At 39.6% G+C, this 20623-nt stretch overlaps 1 protein-coding gene across 4 annotated transcripts in view; it reads right to left on the reverse strand.

Annotated features, from left to right (window-relative positions):
• Positions 1-245: 245 nt before the first annotated feature.
• Positions 246-20623, reverse strand: part of ccdc142 (coiled-coil domain containing 142) — a 153467-nt gene continuing 133089 nt past the window's right edge. For all 4 annotated transcript variants that reach the window (XM_043709442.1, XM_043709267.1, XM_043709356.1 and 1 more), the window contains 4 exons: positions 14236-14350; positions 13064-13244; positions 10580-10788; positions 246-1078 (listed from right to left, as the gene is read on the reverse strand). In XM_043709442.1, the coding sequence (XP_043565377.1) occupies positions 813-1078; positions 10580-10788; positions 13064-13244; positions 14236-14350 (771 nt within the window). In that variant the 3' untranslated portion in view covers positions 246-812. The remainder of the gene's footprint in view (positions 1079-10579; positions 10789-13063; positions 13245-14235; positions 14351-20623) is intronic.

The following is a 20623-nucleotide window of genomic DNA, read 5'->3' on the forward strand; positions in this document are numbered from 1 at the left end:
CTCAGCATGTGAAAATCTAATGATAACAGGATTCATCTTGTCTGTCTACCTACCGAACTAGTACCTCTCACCATTTTTGTACATGCTACTCATGCAAAAAGTATATGTGTTGGACACAACTGTATAGGAACTCAGCTGTTGTCACAAACTGAATGCAAGATCAGTCAATGCCTTAGAGAAAGGTTGGGTTGAATCAAAATAATGATTTGAAAACAAAATTTTCTATAGGAAAGATAAGTAAAGACTGCAGGACAATATTATAGTTTATTTTGCCTGACTTATACAACCAAGCAACTTCCAATATTACAAACAATTTTGGAGGCAGTAAAAAACACCCAAAGACTGGAACTTTGGGAAAGATGGTGCATTATGGTTCAGTGTTCTTTGTATCAAAGTATGATAAATTATGCTGTTGTACATTTGAGTCAAAAAATACTGGCTTTCAAAATAGCATTCTGAATTCCCTCAAACACAGAAAACATAAAATCAGCAGTAACACAAATGGTTAAAAATGATTAATATCTACAGGTTTGCCTTGCAAACTATATGAAAGGCAATTCACTAAAGGAGATTTATTATGGTTGACCATCAGCTATTGTAGTGCCAATGTTTCAGAGCAACAAGACAGCTCGAGGCTATCTTGTGAATTTGGCTAAATTATTGATCATACAGAAGTCTGGATTGCTCAAGAACATGAAATTACCAACACATTTAACTTAAAAATAATTTAAAAATACATTAAAGTGCTTTGTTGTGAATACATTTCTGTGAATCAACTATTCAAAATAATAAATGCTAACAGCACTGACAGGTCACTGTTCTGCAGTGTTATTCACACATGGCAAGCGGAGAACATTCCGGCGCCTGTTACTGTCCATTCGCAGGGAGAGCCACTCCTGCTGATTTACTGCTAAATAAGATTCTGGGTGCCCGGTTGCTCTAATCTTATTCAGTCGATCAGACTCTGTGGATTCTTCTGGCTGAAAGTTTGCTCGAATTCTTTCAGTCCGTAAATCCAGGCTGTCGAGACTGTTCAGGCTCCCATGACTGAAATCAACTGTCCTGGTGGAAAAGGCGCCTACATTAAAGAGAAAAAAAAATCAAAGAATCAAAAAGCCAAACAAAGCCTGTTCTCATTAACCTTTATTAGATCAAGGACAGGTTAAAATGTTTGAGCCACAAAGCAGGCATGGGGTCCCTTGAGGCAAGGTGCCAGCATGGACAGGGTCGGAAAGACCGATATTCTGAACTTTCTACTTCTTCATTTTTCTAACTTATTTCTGCGACCTATACTGCTGGACTATTTATTTATTTACTTGTCTAATTTTTTTTGCTTACAAAGAATTTGATCTTAAGCATCTTAACCGAGGTACCTTTGTGCCTAAAATGGTGCTGTAATGCAGCAACTATAAACTTTTCATTGTATTCATTTGAGTACGTGACAATAAAACTAATTCAATTCAATAGTACACAGTTGACATTAATACCAAATTCACAGGTGATAAAAGCATTTTAAGATGATAAAGAATGGAGAACTATAATGTGACAGAAATATAAGAACATTAAAAAATAGGAGCAGGAGTAGGCCATCTGGCCCATCTAACATTCAATAAGATCACGTTAGAAACAAAACAACTGCAGATGCTTTGTTCTTCCAGCCTCCTGCTTGTCTACATTCAATAAGATCATGGTTGATCTTTTCATGGACTCAGCTCTGCTCACCATAACCCTGAATTCCTTTACTATTCAAAAAATCTCTCTATCTTTGCCTTAAAAACATTCAACGATGTAGCTTCAACTGCTTCAATGGGCATGGAACTCCACAAATTCACAGTGCTTTGGGTGAAGAAGGTCCTCCTCAAGTCCTATAAAGGATGCAATAATGGAAATATTGAGAAAAGAATGGTAAATAGGGCAGAGTTTACATGAGGTTTTTGAGAGAAATGTCATATTTGATAAACTAATTGAAGCTTATTTTAGGATATTACTTGGAGTATTGATAAAGGACAACCAGTGGATGTGATGAATTTGGACTACTAAAATTGAGACTAAACAGCAATGGGTGAAATATACTCATAAGGATTGAGAATTGGTAAGTAGACAGAAAATAGAAATAAATGGATCACTCGCTTAAGAAGGATATACTTACCATGGAGAGAGTGCAAAAGGGCTTCATTAGATTCATCACTGGGATGACAGGGCTGCTTTATGAGGAGACATTGAGAAGATGGACTCTGCAATCCCTAGATTTTTGAAGAATGTGTGGTAAAGTCTTTTAACTTACAAAAATCCTCACATGGTGTCACGGGGTAGACATAAATGTTCTCCTGGTTGGTGACTCTATACCCCAGGGAAGCTCTGGTGGAAACTCTAGTGACATTGATCACATTTAAGATCACAATCAATAGATATTTGGAGACTAATGATATCAATGGACATTGTGCAAGAATATGAGGTGAATGGTTTTTGATTTAATTGAATGGTGGAGCAGGACTGATGGGCTGAATGGCTAACACCTGTTCCTATGTCCTGTGATTTATTGGTATGCCATGTCGAACACAACTTGGAAGAAGAACTGAGGGTATTAAGGGTATAAGGTGAGGAACTCCAGTCTCCAATTTCTAAAGTGGCTTGATAAGAACCATGACTGACAAAACTGGACAAGTTCTGATGGACATAACTGCAAAACTGTGCACATGGCACAAGTTGCAAAGACCCAATAAAAGGATAAAATTTAGTTAGCCTTATCCTTAGTAATCAACATGTCATAGCTATATTTCCACGATCGTACAAGAGAGACCACTGCACAGTCATTATGGGAACCTGAAAATGACCCTGCCTCCAATACATTCAGAGGCAGAGAATTCCAAAGTTGCACAATACCGAGAGAAAATAATTTCTTCATCTCGATCCTAAAAGGGCATACCCTAATTTTAGAGTGTCCCATAGACTGGACTTGCTCACTATATGAAATATTCTTTCCACTTTCACCTTGTCAAGACTACTACAATCAAGTTACCCCTCCCTCTTGTGAGCTCCAGTGGGAACCAGCCCAGTCAGTCCAACACAGAACTACATGCATACCAAAGAGCAGACAATAAAAGGATTCCACAACTAATGGATCAGATCAAAACTTGCGGTCTGGTCATGTCCAATCATGAATGCTAAAAACAATTAATTGGAGACTCTGACCCAGGTCTTCAATGATGGCAGAGCCTAGTGTCCAAAAAAGAAAGCTGAAATAGTTGTTTCTATCTTCAGTCAGAATTGCTGACTATTAGTTCCACCTTGGCTTCCATGTGATATCCCCAACATCACCAATATAGTCATTAATTTGATTCACTCCATGTAATATCAAGAACTGGTGGATGCACTGGTAACGGCAAACTCTATAGGTCCTGACAACATGCTTAGTTTAATACTGAAGACTTGTACTCTAGAATAGGCATGCACTTTCCAAACTGTTCCAGCATAGGTATAACACTAGCATTTACCCCACATATGAAAACTGGTCTAGGTATGTCTTCTCTAAAAATACAGGACAAATCAACAAGGTTAATTACTACTCCATCAGTTTATATTTAATCATTAGCAAAGTGATGGAAAATGTCATTAATAATGCATTCAAGCAGTATTATTTAGAATAAGATGTTCACTGATGGTTCGTTTAAGTTCCAGCTGGAGTATTCAGCTCTAATGTACAAAAGAGTTGAACTCAAGAGGTGAGGTCAGAATGACTGCTCCAGACTTCAAGGCAGCTTTTGACCAATTATGGCATCAAGGAGTCAACTCTGTTCCCCCACCATAAATATCCTGTGCAGGTGTTACAATTGACAAAAATGTAACTTGGTTAACCGCAAAAACTACAAGAGCAGGTCAGAGGCATGGAATTCTGTGACAAATTAGATTACATTACAGTGTGGAAACAGGCCCTTCGGCCCAACAAGTCCACACCGACCCGCCGAAGCGCAACCCACCCATACCCCTACCCCTACATTTTACATTTACCCCTTACCTAACACTACAGGCAATTTAGTATGGCCAATTCACCTGACCTGCACATCTTTGGACTGTGGGAGGAAACCGGAGCACCCGGAGGAAACCCACGCAGACACGGGGAGAACGTGCAAACTCCACACAGTCAGTCGCCGGAGGCGGGAATTGAACCCGGGTCTCTGGCGCTGTGAGGCAGCAGTGCTAACCACTGGCCGCCAAATGTTCAGACTCTCCAGAGCCTATCCACAAACTAAAACTTTCAAGTCAGGAGCACAATGGAATTCTCTCCATTTGTCTGAACAAATACTCAAGAGGCTCCAGGACAAAGCACTCTACTTGATAGAGTGCCCGTCCACCACTTTAAATATTTACTTCTTTCACCAACAGTGCATAGTGACAGCAGTGCACAATGTCTACAAGATATACTGCAGCAATTTACAAGTTCCTTTGACAATTCCTTCCAAACTTATAAATCCTTCAACAGGTGAAGAAGACATTTGGGAGCAATGCCATCTGAAAGGTCTCTTCCTAACTGCAATATTGGTGCACTTACACCACAGAGACCTCTGCATGAGGGCAGCACATTCTAAAGAATTTGGTAACATATGGTCTTACCAGTGATGCTTATTTCCTACGAACAGATAAGAAGAAAAATCCAATATAAATAAAGAGCCAACCTATTAATGGATAATGCCAGTTTAACACATTTTCTAACAAAGAACGTTACTGGTAGATAGAAAAGACACATACTTTGTAATATGCTAGCCAGTCACAAAAGAAAAACTGGAGACTGTTCCTTGAAGGCAAGGTTGATGTTGGAATGATGAACGGAACGGAGTTAATATGACAAAATTAAAATCCGAAGTCAACACTCCATGAAAGATCTCACTTGGCGAAGAAAACATCGCATGTTGATGTTACAATGGCCTACTTATGAATTCCTAATCCAACCAAAGTTAAATACATCAAACTAAAATCAACTTCACAACAAAGCTGACTGTATATAAAACCCTATGCTGACAGGATAGAGGTTGAGATTTTGGTTCATACTGTAACCTGAAGAGTTTTAATAATATTTTGAAGATGTCAGGAATGGAGACTGAAACATTTCTTTCCACGTCAATGAAAACATTATGATGCCAAAAAAAAAGTTGCTCTGAATCAGTTTTAAAAGTTCCAGTTCCTATAACATAGGACAAAGTAGAAGTTTGTTAAGTCAGAAATGTGTGTGATGCTGAAAAGAATTATCCATGAATTTTGTACTTCCATATTTATTATCCCTTTCGATATGCTACATCCAAACTCCCATTGTCCCATTCTCCTATTATCTCTGACAAGTTGATCAATACTGGTTCTTTGTCTAGCTATGCCTCAATTCCAGTATTCAACTCACTCACTTTTCTCATCTCTGTAAGCTCCTCCAATTCCACTACCCTCTACCTGGATTCTGGCCACTGAATATCCTCACTTTCATTTACTCCATCAGTGAGGTCCAAACCTTCAGTTTAATGGACCATAAACTCTGGAATTTCCTCCCTCAACCTTTCTGCCTCTCCAAACTTTCCTCCTTTCAACAGATAAAAGAATAAATTAATGGATATATTACATTTAGATTTTCAAGTGACTTTAAATAATGTGCTACATGAAAGGATACTGCACACAATAAGATCTCATTACTAACATATTAGTACAGACAGTGGATTTGTTAAAGGATTTTAAAATGTCAGAATTATCAGAGTAATGACAGGGAACACTGTAGTCAAGGTGACAGATACTGCAGTTATCCTGTCTATTCCTTTAAGTATTTGCAAGCTTCAAAGAGACAGAATCATAAAGTCACACAGCACAGAAACAGACTCTTTGGTTCAAACAGTCCATGCCGAACATAATCCCAAACTAAACTACTGCCTGTTCTTGGCCCATATCTCTCCAAACATTTCTTACTTGTCTACTTATCTCAATGTCTTTCAAACATTTTAACTGTACCCGCATTCACTACATCCACTTGCCCCTCTTCCCTTTTTAAAATCTTTTTCCTCTCAACTTAAAAATATGTCCAATAAAAACCTGGAAGAACTGTGTGATGCTGTCAATCAGAAACAAAAACACAAGTTGCTGGCAAGGTTCAGTAGGTCTGGCAGAATCTGTGCAGAAAAACAGAGTTCTAATTTCGGGTCATGTGATCCTTCCTCAGAATCCCTAGATCTTTCTGTTGTACCCAAGGCCCAGGCACCTCCGCCATTATCACCCATGCCTACAGTGATAGTGGGTCATGTCTTTTGGTGGCTAGTTGGTGTTTGTGTATCCTAGTGGCAAGTTTCCAGCTTGTTTGTCCAATGTATTGTTTTTTAACAGTTCTTGCATGGTATCTTGTAAATGACTTAGTTTTGCTGGTAGTGTGTAATGGATCCTTTAGGTCCATTAGTCGCTGTTTAAGTGTGTTGGATGCAACCAAAAACTAGAGTCACATTACCTCACATCAAAGACATATCAGAAATTACTTCCAGACTACTCAGATCACTTGGCATCATGGTAGCCCACAAACCTACCAACACACTTAAACAGCGACTAATGAACCTAAAGTATCTATTAGATACTACCAGCAAATCTAGCGCCATTTACAAGGTACCATGCAAGAACTGTAAAAAACACTACTTTGGGCAAACTAGCAGGAAAATTGTCACCAAAAGAAGACTCTCTTCACTAGTTTCCATACATACAGACAAAGAAGGACACCACTTTGACTGGGACAACACACACATCCTTGGACAGGTGAAACAAAGACACACAAGAGAATTCTTAGAGGCATGGCATTCTAAGCAGAACTCCATCAATAAACACATTGACTTAGATTCTATTTAAATTCTTAAAAAAAATGGGAAATGACATTACCCACCTTAAGAAACCAAGACCTATAAATTAGAGAGGTGGAACATACCAATAGCATTTCACCGGAGACTCTCGCTGATGATGTTACCTAGTCATGGTGATGAAACATCTGAAAACAAACCTTCAAGCTCAATGAGCTAACTTGCATACTTACCTAGAAGGGAATTAAAAGTCAATCACATTGCTGTCGGTCTGGATTTAATGCAGGCCAGACCAAATAAGAATGATAGATTTCTGATCCTAAAAGACATCAGCGAACCAGATGGGTTTTTATAACAATCAACAGTGGTAACATGTTCACTGTCAAGCCAGCTTTTTTTATTTCAGATTTTTATGGAGTTCAAATTTTAATGTCTGAATTATAGAATCTGAATCTACTTCCCTGACAGCATCTCCCTTAGCCTCTAGATTACTGGTCCAGTGAAATTACCATCACGCCATTTCCTGCCCTGTAACTTCTCTTTTTATGTATGACGTTAGTTGTTTTTATATATTTTGTATAATAAAATCATGATCTGTTGTTCAAGTACATCTGCAACTTTGAATGTTTAATTGACAAACCACTACAGTAACCAAATGCAAAAATTAAACATATGATCTATCATATTGACTGCAGTGGTTTAAGAAGTCAGCTCACCCCCACCTTCTCAATCAGGTGAAGAAAGAAAATCTAAATACAAATTGAGGAAACAGATCAGGTATCAATTTAGATAAAATAAGCAGAGCGAGAAAAGAGACAAAGAATTTAATGCTAATAGTGTAAATAAAGAAGTGTCATATTCATCATTCAGAGACAAGGTTGCAAGTTGACAAAGGTTTGAAATAAATATTCCAGGGTAGATATCATTTTGAAAAGACAAGTAGAAATCGGAAGCAAGAAGGATCAGTCCTAATAAAATTGAAAGACTTAAGTAGAATAGAAAGAAAGAATCTTAGCTTAGAAAATGCAAGCAGAATCAGTATGGATGGTGATTAGGAAGTAAGTTCAGAATCCAGTAGTTCATAGGCCACGTAACAATTCTTATATCATTGCATAGAACATAAAACAAGAAATAATTGTGACAAAAGCAATTTAGTAGCTGAGGATGGTTGGGTCGAGGACACAACCCTGAGGAACAAGTGGTATCTTGGGCTCTCCAACAACAACTACCTTCCTTTGTGCTAAGTACAAATCCAACCACAGTGTGCCTGAGTTCCAATGGCTCCATTTTTGCTATGATTCCTCAGTGCCATATACAAACACTGCTTCAATGTCAAGCACAGTAACTGACATCATTACTGGAGTTCAACTCTTTTGTCCATTCTTGGGCCAAGGTTGTATGTAAGCCACGGTGTTGTGGAACCAATTAGATACTAAGCCACTTTAGACCTAGTAGTGTCGAAAGATGTGAGATTGATTAGTAATCTCAGGCATATTCAAAATACAATTAAATTGTATGTTAAATTTGAGCCTGACATACTCAAGTTTGAAACATAATAGCTAAGTATGTAGGCATGTGGGAAAGAAGTGGCTATGATTGATTTGATAAATAAGTATGGGAAACATTAAAAGAAATGGTTCAAAATGTTCAACAAAAAATACATTTCATTTAGCAACAAAAATTGCAGTCAGAATGGAGGAGATGAGCGAAAGCAAACATTTATACACAAGGAGTAGAAATTAATTTAATTGTGATGCAAATTAAGTAAATGGTAGAAACACAATGAATGCTTTGTTTTTTGGCTTTGTAGAAGGCACAAGGTACATACTAGAAACAGACAGAAACTAATGGGCTAATTAGAGCAAAGTGATGGTAGGAGTCCTTAATTCTGCTATCAAGTAGCTCCTAAGCTCCAATAACTTGGACAGAGGAACCTTGATTATCCGGCATTCGATTATCCAAACATCGGATTACCTGACAAGATCGCAAAGTCCCGATGCTTGGCTAAACTATGTTATCCAGCATTCAATTATCTGGAATTTGATTAACCGTGTCCTTCAGGTTCCTCAGTATATTGATGCCTAGGTCTAGACCTAAGACCTATATGTAAGATGTGACTTAGAGAAGTGAGGTGAAAGTAACTACTGAATTTGATCAGTAACAGCCAGTAATTTTCTTCTGAACCTCAGATAGGCAAGCCTGTTTATCATGATCTAACAAAAAATTAATTATTTATGAGCAATATTTAAGGACTCCTTTAAGGAGAACAGGGTAGGTTATTCAACTGCTGTCGTAGATAAATGGGTTTTACATTATTCATGCTCTGCCTACTCGTCAGAACACCCCACGTGCACTTTCAGAAGCATTACTTCCACTTTGGAGTGAATGAGCTGGTCATACATTTAAAGACTTGCAAGAAAATTACAGTAGGTGCACTTTGGACATCAATACACCTACACTACCCACCCCCCACCATCAAATTTCAATTGCTAGCACGTTACTTTTGAGGTGAAAAAGTCAATGGGCCTTTAGGACATCTCTTGGTCAACATTTCAGAACAAGAAATGCACTGTTACACATATATTCATTCAGGTGATACTGCACTAATCAAGCCTAACTTATTAAACAGTGTATATTGGTGATTTCCTGGTAACTCCCAAAATAACTGGACAACTGCTGTGGGTGGCACGGTAGCTCAGTGGTTAGCACTGCTGCCTCACAGCACCAGGAACCTGGGTTCAATTCCCATCTCAGGCAACTGTCTGTGTGGAGTTTGCACATTCTCCCCCTGTCTGCGTGGGTTTTCTCCAGGTGCTCCGATTTCCTCCCACAGTCCAAAAATGTGCACGTCAGGTGAATTGGCCATGCTAAATTACCCGTAATGTTAGGTGGATTAGTCAGGGGTAAATAAAGGGGGTGGATTTCTCTTCGGAGGGTCGGTGTGGACATGTTGGGCCGAAGGGCCTGTTTCCACACTGTAGGTATCTAACCTAATCTAAAATGTTGATATTATGGAATGAATTCTGATTCCCACAAGAGTCAGGAATGTTTGTATGTAATTCATCAGGGGCTGTTATGGCACAATGGAAATGTCCTTACACTGAAGCCAGGATACCTGGGTTCATATCCCATCTGCTCCAGAGGTATGCCATAACATCTCTGAACTTGTTTATTGGAAAATAGCTACAGACAGGTAGGAGATAAAAACAGCCCTCCTGGCCATGTGATGCTCTCTGGCTCTAACTAATATCTGGGTAATTTTTATGCCTAAGGAGGTGGTGGATAGGAATACAATTACAATATTTAAAAGACATTTGGATAAGTACATGATTGGAAAGGCTTGGAGGGATATGGCCTAGGAGCAGGCAGGTGGGACTAGTTTAGTTTAGGATTATGTTTGGCATGGACTGGTTTGACCAAAGGGTCTGTTTCTGTGTTGTATAACTCTATGGCAAGTAGGTGTCATGGCACATTAAGGGACTGCTGAGATGGCAGATTCAACACTCAGAATCTGCCTGCCCTCTGTTTTCCATGCCTGGAAGGAAAATACTGCCTCATTTCTATAGGAGCAGGGGAAAAGAAGATTTTTGTTTTGTTTTAGATAGTGTATTTGCATATCTCAACAAATACAAGTTAAGCAGTAAATAATGACTAAGCTCCAATATTCTATGCTTCACTAACTGGCTTGTTAGTATTGACACATATAACCATTTCAACAATGTACAAGACTAAATCAAAATTTGCAAATAATAGAAAAATTACCCAACACTTACAGCATGTTCTGAACGACTCACAGGTGTTTGTTGGAAAATAGACCTTTCTGGTTGGTTGCTGAAGGAGGCAGATAATTGCATTGTCCACTTGATGGAAGACACGGAGAGAAAGAACAGCCTGCCTGAGTTCTGATGAGAGTTGTTCATCTGAACAGATTAAGTCTCTGACTAGGTCAAAATCCTGTTTGAGTTGCAGGGCACCCTGAAGACTAAAGGACACAAATAACAAATTCACAATTTATTTGAATACTTGAAATGTTATAACAAATAGACAACATATAACCTACTGGAAGAAAACTACTACCCATGTTTAAACAAAATATCTTACAGAAAAGCAGTCCTTGTAAATAACCTGAACAGAGCCTCAGAGCAGAATCTACTGACAACCACCCACGAGGGCATGTTTGGTGGCGAGCAGGATGGTGGCATTTACCCACTTGAGGGACTCTTTAAAAATTGCCTCTCCCTAATTATCCATTGCAAGGTGCTGGTAAGTTGCCTTCTAAACCACTTCAGTCCATGTGATGTAGATCCACGCACAGTGCATGAGTGATAGCATTCCAAAATTTTAATCAGCAACACCAATATTACTTCAACTCAGAATGTTGTACAACTTGGAAGAAAACTTGCAGGCAAATGATCTCATCCTTCTTGGTGGTAGAAGTTGTATATGGGTCTGAATGATTTAATACCGAGGATTGTCATAAGTACGACCTATTATGATGGCATGTGGACTTGTAGGCAGAACAGCTTCAAATAACAGAGGAAGAAGACCTAATATCTTGGTCATCCTATAGATTCTGTAGCGCTGTCTATAACATAAATGTTACCTGTCGCTAGTTGCTAATATGCAACAAAATAAATTGTTCAATACAAAAGCCGCTTATCGATAGATTACTAAGCATTTTTTCTCTATCACCACCAAGTAGGCCCTGTAGATCACTACACTAAAGATGATGGTGGCTGCAAACCTACCACATGGTGAAATGCAGACTCAATTGGCTGCACACACAATAGTAGACATTGTGGAGTTTGAAGGTTACCAAAGGAACCTTAGTAAGTTGTTGTATCCTGTAGATGGCACTCATTGCTGTCACTCTGCATCTGTAGTGGAGGGAGTAAATATTTAAAATAGTAGACAGGATGTTAGTCAAGCGGAATGCCATTATTATTCTCTGCATCCACATGGCCTGCTGTTGGATGCTGCTTCCTGACAGTTAAGTCCCAGTCAAGCAGCCTTCAGTACCCTCAGCAAGTTTTTTATTATGTCTTATTGGCTAATCACCTAATGGAAGCAGGCAGCCCCACCAAGCCCCAAACCTCCTCAGCAAAAATAACCAGGGTTGGGAAATCAGCATTGGTGTTTTCAGGTCATTTTTATTTCCTTTCATGACCTTTCTAAGACCTGAAAATTCTGCTGTGCATGTCTCGATAAAAAGAGGCAGAGGGGAAATTAAGAGGGATGGTAGAGAGGTGAAACTGGGTATTACCACCAAACAAGAAAAAGGTGATATTTTACAGCAACAAAGTACTATATAAATGTAAAATGATACTGAAGTAAAAACAAAAAAGTGTTCATAAAGCTGTTCAGCTTCTTAAAAAGGACAAATTACCATTATGAGTAATAATCACATCTAATATGCTATCTATCATATACATTATAATAATGCCCAACAGTTTAAAATTAATTTATTAATTGAGAGATGCTTTGGAATGTCGTGATACTGTAAAATGTATCAAAATGGAATTTCTTTTAGGTTTTAATTTAAAAGTTCTTCTTGCATTGCATTAAAATACACAATAAAAATCAATAGATATAATGGAGCAGTAACGAAATTTAGGTGCACAATCTTTTATCCAAAACCCTCGAGGCCAGCTGGTTTTCAAAATTCAGAACTTGTCGGATTTCGGAATAAGTGACAGTTTAACGGTGAAATTAAAAAAATTTTACCCAACAGCAGGTGCACCAGTGAATACTCCGAGCCCGGAGACAGAATTGATGCCTGCCAGTGTTGGGCCACACCACCACGTCACATCTGAGCGACATGGGTCGAGTGGCTGTGGAGTTGGGTTAACTGTTTGCACGCTAAATAACCTAGTTATGGAGAAAAAAATCTTCATGAAAAAAAATTAAGATTTTGGAGCTTTGTGGATTTCAGGATTTTGGATAAAGAATTGTGTACCTGCACTGGCAACAGTGAGATTGTTACCAATGACTAAGAAAGATTAATACCGTTAATTTTTTAACACATGCCCACAAGACTCAAGCCTTACATTACATCGGTTGTTATTTTGCTGAATAATAACACAAGTCTTTTTTTTAAGTTAATTTCTGAAATTTGTAGTAAGCAATAATAAGGCATTTGAAAATTGGAGAGTCTTTTTGCCAATAGTGATTGCCAGATAAAGTTGAATGTGGCAGTGACCAATGCTGAAGTACTCAGTTTACACAGGATATATAAAAAAAATTATGTGAGTTATGACCTAAATTTTATCTTTTGCTTCAGTATATGATCCATCCAGGCTCCCATAAAAGCAGTCAGGGCTTCTGCTAATGGAACAGTTTGAGCATCTTCTGGAAGTGGTTGAATTCCCTTCAGAACCTGACCAATCACAGTCTGTACAGCATCAGTTGCATATTCGTTGGGTTTACTGGGGAGTTCAACTGAGATTAGAAAAAAAAGTTATCATTCACTGCCAGTTTCATTCATAGACTTTATAATCTAGTCCTAATTCTTGAGAATGCATGTTTCAAATTCAGCATTAATAAAATACCATTCATCAAATCTTTAATCTCTTTTCTTCTAATTTTTACATAAAAAAACTTCTCATATATACTCAAATAGGTCAATGCTATGGGGATGCACATATTGCAATAATTATTAGCTTTAATGAAATGCTAATACAAATGAGAAAATCACAGCAAAAATCAGTTATGACTAGATATGATTGTGCTATCTAAATTACATTTTGTTTTATAAAAAGATTTAATAATTAGGCAAATGAAATAACAACAATGAGAGGATACTAACGCTTTCTGAGTGTTGCAAGATAGCTGCTGAGTTTGGAGCTACTCAGACATATTCCAAAGGATTAAAGCAAAACATTGGAGATGATGAAGGTGATGACATATTGGGAGAATTTTTGGAATAGAAAAGGATAGGTGCATTGGATAAATTGTGAATTTCAATTCATCAACCCCGTGAAAACTTTGGTGGGCTGCCAAGAGAATGTAAAATTGCTGCGAAAAGATATTTTGCTAATGCTGCAGCTGTGTCCTGATGTCAAAGAGTGCAAACTGCTGTAGCCGTGCCACTGCAGTCTCTTTGTAAGAATGAACTCCAAGTTTTACTTCTTCCTGCAAGTAATTCTTTCCCAGCTATCAAACTGCTGTTTTCCAAGCATTGAGTGCAGGTTTTCTACTTTAGAAGTCTGTATTGTTGAGAGGGACCAAGTAGAATCAGGAAATGAGATTAATTGGATTATTTTACCAAAAGAGTTGGGACAGGCATGATAGGCTGAAAATACTTCTGTTGTGCTGGAATGTTCTACAGTCCTATAATTTACCTGCTCAAAAAGTTATATATAAATTTAACAATGCTAATACAGAAATATTACAATTAATGTCACAAGACATTTTGGAGAAATATACTTACTTGATCGAACATTTACCCTCCACTGCCTTCCCACAGGCATTGTCTGTTCAAATATATCAACAGCCATTCTTTTACAGCTGGTTGAAAACAGAGTCAGTGCCTTTATTGGGAATGTCTGGAAAAGGAACATAATTTGCAGTGATGTTTATTTGGTGACCACATGCCTATATGTACAATTGTTATTGTATGACATAGAGCATGCAATACCATGTTGGCAAGGCGAAATTGTGAACTTTAAGCACAAAAAGTTGTCTGTGTGTGCGTGTGAGAGAGAGAGAGAGAGAGAGAGAGAGAGACAGAGAGAGAGATAGGAATATAAAGGATTTCCAAGAAAAGTTTGCAGATGACACCAAAATTGGAGGGGTAGTGGACAGCGTAGAAGGTTACCTCAGATTACAACAGGATCTTGATCAGATGGGCCAATGGACTGAGAAGTGGCAGATGGAGTTTAATTCAGATAAATGCGAGGTGCTGCACTTTGGGAAAGCAAATCTTAGCAGGACTTATACACTTAATGGTAAGGTTCCTAGGGAGTGTTGCTGAACAAAGAGACCTTGGAGTGTAGGTTCATGGCTCCTTGAAAGTGGAGTCGCAGGTAGATAGGATAGTGAAGAAGGCATTTGGTATGCTTTCCTTTATTGGTCAGAGTATTGAGTACAGGAATTGGGAGGTCATGTTGCGACAGTACAGGACATTGGTTAGGCCACTGTTGGAATATTGCATGCAATTCTGGTCTCCTTCCTATTGGAAAGATGTTGTGAAACTTGGAAGGGTTCAGAAAAGATTTACAAGGATGTTGCCAGAGTTGGAGGATTTGAGCTATTGGGGGAGGCTGAACATGCTGGGGCTGTTTTCCCTGGGGTGTCAGAGGCTGACTGGTGACGTTTTTGAGGTTTACACAATTATGAGGGGCATGGATAGGCTAAATAGACAAACTCTTTTCCCTGGGTGAGAGAGTCCAGAACTAGAGGGCACAGGTTTAGGGTGAGAGGGGAAAGACATAAAAGAGACCCAAGGGGCAACATTTTTATGCAGAGGGTGGTACGTGTTCGGAATGAGCTGCCAGAGGAAGTGGTGGAGGCTAGTAGAATTGCAACATTTAAAAGGCATTTGAATGGGTATATGAATAGGAAGGGCTTAGAAGGATATGGGCCAAGTGCTGGCAGGTGGGACTAGATTGGGTTGGGATATCTAGTTGGCATGGACGGGTTGGACCAAATGGTCTGTTTCCATGCTGTATATCTCTATGACTATGACTCTAAATATAGGACATGAACTCTGATCATTAGTAAACGTTCTCTGAGATCTCGCAAACAAACGGAGAGAGGCCTCAGAGCCTGGAAGCAATGGAGATTGGATATGTTCAGGGAATACTAGAAATGAAGTCTTCAATTTTTAAAATAGTTGTTTCATGGCATATTTCATGTGTTTCTGGCAAAGTCAGTATTTGCTGCCCATCCCTAATTACTGCAAAGAAGAGGTTGATGGGCTCCATTCTCAAACTATTGCAGTCCATTTGATGTACGAACATCCACAAATCTGTCCGGAATTTCCAGATTTTGAACAATATAATTTGAAGTTAGGCTGCTGTGTTCACTTGCAGATACTCGTGTTGCTATAAATTTGTTGCCCTTGTCCTCTCAGAGGTAGAGATCACAAACTTTGAACATGTTATTGAAGGAAGCTTGGCAAATTGCGGCAGGGCATCTTGAATTTTAGTATCCACTTACTGGTACTGAGTGCTGGTGATGGTATTAACAGATGGCTCTGTCATTTGGAATGGGCTGGAGGAAAGTCTGATGAGAGAACATGGGCTGACCAGGAATGGAAATGGAGTTTTACAAGATTTTAATGGAGGAAGAGATGATCTGGCAGTCCTGGTTGGAGAAAATAATCAAGAAAGCTAATGGAATGCTGGCTTTTATATCTAGCGATGAGTATAGGATGCAAACGTTATGTTGCAGTTACACAAAACCCTGGTTCGGCCACACACTGGCAATAGTTCTGGGCCCAACACTTTAGGAAGGATGCATTGGCCTTGGAGGGTTTACGAGAATGATTTTTGGACATCAGAGATTTTACGTAATGAGGAGAAATTAAACAAATTAGGCCTTTTTTACCTTGAATTTAGAAGTTTAAGTGATGATCTGATCAAAGTCTTCAAGATATTATAAGGGAAGGGCAGTGGATAAAGATAACATATTTCCCTTGCCTGGAGATTCTCGAACTCGGGGGCTGAGTCTAAAATTAGGGTTAGACTGTTCAGAAGAAATGTGAGGAAGTATTTCTACACACAAAGGATGTTAGAGGTTTGGAACCCTCTTCCACAAACAGCAGTGATGCAAGATCAGTCCTTAATTTTAAATCTGAGATAGGTAAATTTTTGTTAAGCAAGTCATAAGGGATATGGGCCAAAGGTATATTCAGAAATTAACAACCAACTCCCATTTCTGGGTGTGATGGTAGAAAGAACACAGAATGGGAAATGCACAACAAAAGAGTACAGAGAAGCCACACACACCGACTAGATCCTGAGTTATAACAGCAACCACTAAACTCACACAAGAGAAGCTGCATTAGGACCTTGTTCAAAAGGGCTACAAAACTTCCGGTCTGTGAAGAGAAGAAGAAGAACACCTCTGCAAATTCTTTGCCAAGAACAGATATCCTCGCAACTTCATCCACAGATGCCTGACAGACAAACAATGCGACAAGGATATTCCACGACCTAACACACTTACCACTCTACCTTATATAAAAAACATCTCGGAATTGGCAGCCAGATTTCCCTGACCACTTGGATTGATGACAGCACAGAAACCGATTGGCACACTCAGAACAAAAGACCCAATACTCATCATGTGCAGGACAAACGTGGTGTACGAGATTCCATGCAATACTGCACAAAACATTATATAGGACAAGCAGGCAGACAACTAGTGATCCGCATCCATGAACATCAACTAGTCACCAAATGCCCCAAACAGCTGTCCCTAGTAGCTATACACACAGACGACAAGGACCACAAATTCGATTGGGACAACACAACATTAATAGGACAAGTGAAACAGAGGACAGCCAGGGAATTCCTAGAGGTTTGGCACTCATCCACAGACTCCATCAATAAACACATTGACCTAGGCCCAATATACTGACCACTGCAACAAATAACCAGAACCAGCAACTAGGAGCAGCGGAAACGAAACCAAATAAATTCCAACTGATACAGTACAGCAGCGCTTCACAGGTTGCTCCACAGGACTGAGGAGGTTACCTAGTAAAGGGACGAAATGTCTGCAAACCAAATTCCCAGCTCGGTGAACATATCCACAACAATTACAACCAGCAGCCATGTTACAAATCTTTACACAAACCTTGAACATTGTTAAATGCTGACCATGTTTTTTCTACAAAGTAAATGCCTATTTCAAATCTGGAGTACAGCCACTGATAGGAACAGCAGCTTTCCAAAGGCCTGTCCCTCTCTGTCTCCACCATGTTGGGAAGTTAGGCTTATGGTGGTAGGTTTTAAGTCAGCCACTATATTATCAAGAGAAACCAAGAAAACCACTGTATCATCAGGGAAAGCTAAGCTTTAATAGATTTGAGAATGAAATCACAGGTAATGATGGAGGAGGCCTACAAAGGAGCAAGCAGACATCTGTTGGTCTGTTTAAACTACAAACAAAATAAGAAATAAATGAATGGTGAAAAAACCCCTGAAGAATCATAAAAAACCCCTGAAGAATCATAAAAAAACCCTGAAGAATTATGAAAAAATTCATTCTCTTCAGGCAGCAAAGGCATCGAGGAAGCAACATCCACTGTGTCCATCGCAGGTTCTGAGGTTTCTTCAACACTTGATGGAGAGGGAGAACTGACAGGTTTTAGAACAATTGGAAAGGCTGTCAAGAAGCCGGAGACGTTTTGCTTCCTCACCATTTGCGAGTTTGCAGCTGTCATATAGTCCACATACACAGTTAGGACTGTTGCACCTACCCGATCTTTATACATCACTGGATCTGACCTCGCACCAACCATGCCTCTTTCCCATGCAGGGCCTTTCCCATGTACCTACACCAAACTTTGACTTTGATGTAAACTATCTCTCTTCATAAGTTCATAGGATATAGAAGCAGAATTAGGCCATTCGATCATGGCTGATATGCCCCTCACCCCCATTTTCCTGCCTTCTCTCCATATCCCTTCAACCCATTACCAATTAAAGATCTGTCTAACTTCTCCTTAAATTTACTCACTGTCCCAGCATCCACCGCACTTTGCAGTAGTGAATTCCACAGATTCCCAAGCTTTTGGGAGAAATAGTTTCTTCTCAACTCTGTTTTAAATTTGCTACTCCTTATCCTAAGATTATGACCTCTCGCCCTAGAATGTCTCACAAGAGGAACCATCCACTCCATGTCTATTTTACCCATACCTTTTTATCATTTTGAATACCTCAATTTGATCCCCCCTTAGTCTTTTATATTCCACTGAGTACAGGCCTAAACTGTTCGATCTCTCTTCATTCGACAAACCCCTCATCTCTGAGATCAATCTAGTGAACTTCCTCTAAACTGCCTCCAATGCCACTACATCCTTCCTCAAATAAGGGGACCAAAACCGTGCACAATATTCCAGGTGGGGTCTCACTTGTATACTTACAACAATACTTCCTTACTTTTATATTCCATTCCTTTAGCTATAAAAGCCAACATTCCATTTGCTTTCTTTATTATCTGCTGTACCTGCATGCTAGCTTTCTGTGACTCATGAACGAGTACACCTAAATCCCTCAGCACTGAAGCTCCCCAAAGTCTCTCTCCATTCAGATAATAGGTCACCTTCCCACTTTTTCGACCCAAATGCATGACCTCTCACTTATCCACATTAAACTCCGTCTGTCACATTTTGGGCCACTCTCCTAACCTATCTATATCCAATAGTAAAGTTCTTATTTCCTCATTGCAATTTACTGTCCAGCCTATTTTTGTATCGTCCACAAACTTGGCTATAGAGCCTTCTATCTCTCTTGCTTAGTGGAGTCTTGTGTCTGGTTCTGGCATTTCTGATGCCGTTTCATCCTCCCCCACCCACCAGGTCTGCGAAGATCAGATGCTGGAAAAGCACAGCAGGTCAGGCAGCATCCGAGGAGCAGGAAAATTGGCGTTTCGGGCAAAAGCCCTTCATCAGTAAGATCAGAGTTAACCAGGTGCAGAGCCTGCTCCCTGTTAGCAACTCTGCTGAAACTATCCCTGTAGTTGTGTGAGGGGTGGTTATTTCATCAAATAGGAATCAGGACGCTTTGGTATCAAGTGAAGTTGTAGGCTGTTTCTTTAAGCCTGCATTCAAAGTTTGGACTGCACTTTCTGCCAAACCATTGGATGATGGATGGCATGGAATGTCCTTATATGTTGAATACCATTTCATTTTAGAAAATACACAAATTCCTTGCTGGTAAATGATGGCCTGTTATCTGTGACCAACACTTCCTGGAGTCTGTGTATTGCAACAGATGCATGTATCTTTTCCTATCACTGATTCTGTGTTTGACAAATGAATTCTATGTATGTCCAGCCACGTTAAGGGGGGTACACAATAACTAAGAATGTTGATGCATAGTTGGTGGGTAACCGAGGGTTTATCTGATCATTCCCATGTATGTGGGGGAGTTGTTGGCTTGATGGCACTCTGGGCACTGCCCAATCAATTAATGCAGTTATGTCTGCATTCAATCCTGACCATCAGACATAGTTTCTTAGAGTCATAGAGATGTACAGTAAGGAAACAGGCCCTTCGGTCCAACCCGTCCATACCGACCAGATATCCCAACCTAATCTAGTCCCAACTGCCAACACCCGCCCCATATCCCTCCAAACCGTTCCTATTCATATACCCATCCAAATGCTATTAAATGTTGCAATTGTACCAGCCTCCATCACATCCTCTAGCAGCTCATTCCATACATGTACCACTCTCTGCGTGAAAAAGTTGCCCCTTAGGTCTCTTTTATATCTTTCCCCTCTCACCCTAAATCTATGTCCTCTAGTTCTGGACTCCCCAAACCCAGGGAAAAGACTTTGCCTATTATCCTATCCATGCCCCTCATAATTTTGTAAACCTCTATAAGGTCACCCCTCAGCCTCCGACGCTCCAGGTAAAACAGCCCCAGCCTGTTCAGCCTCTCCCTGTAGCTCAGATCCTCCAACCCTGGGAACATCCTTGTAAATCTTTTCTGAACCCTTTCAAGTTTCACAACATCTTTATGATAGGAAGGAGAGCAGAACTGCATGCAATATTCCAACAGTGGCCTAACCAATGTCCTGTACAGCCGCAACATGACCTCCCAACTCCTGTACTCAATACTCTGACCAATAAAGGAAAGCAT

This window comes from Chiloscyllium plagiosum, chromosome 1, assembly GCF_004010195.1.
Source record: "Chiloscyllium plagiosum isolate BGI_BamShark_2017 chromosome 1, ASM401019v2, whole genome shotgun sequence".
NCBI lineage: Eukaryota > Metazoa > Chordata > Chondrichthyes > Orectolobiformes > Hemiscylliidae > Chiloscyllium > Chiloscyllium plagiosum.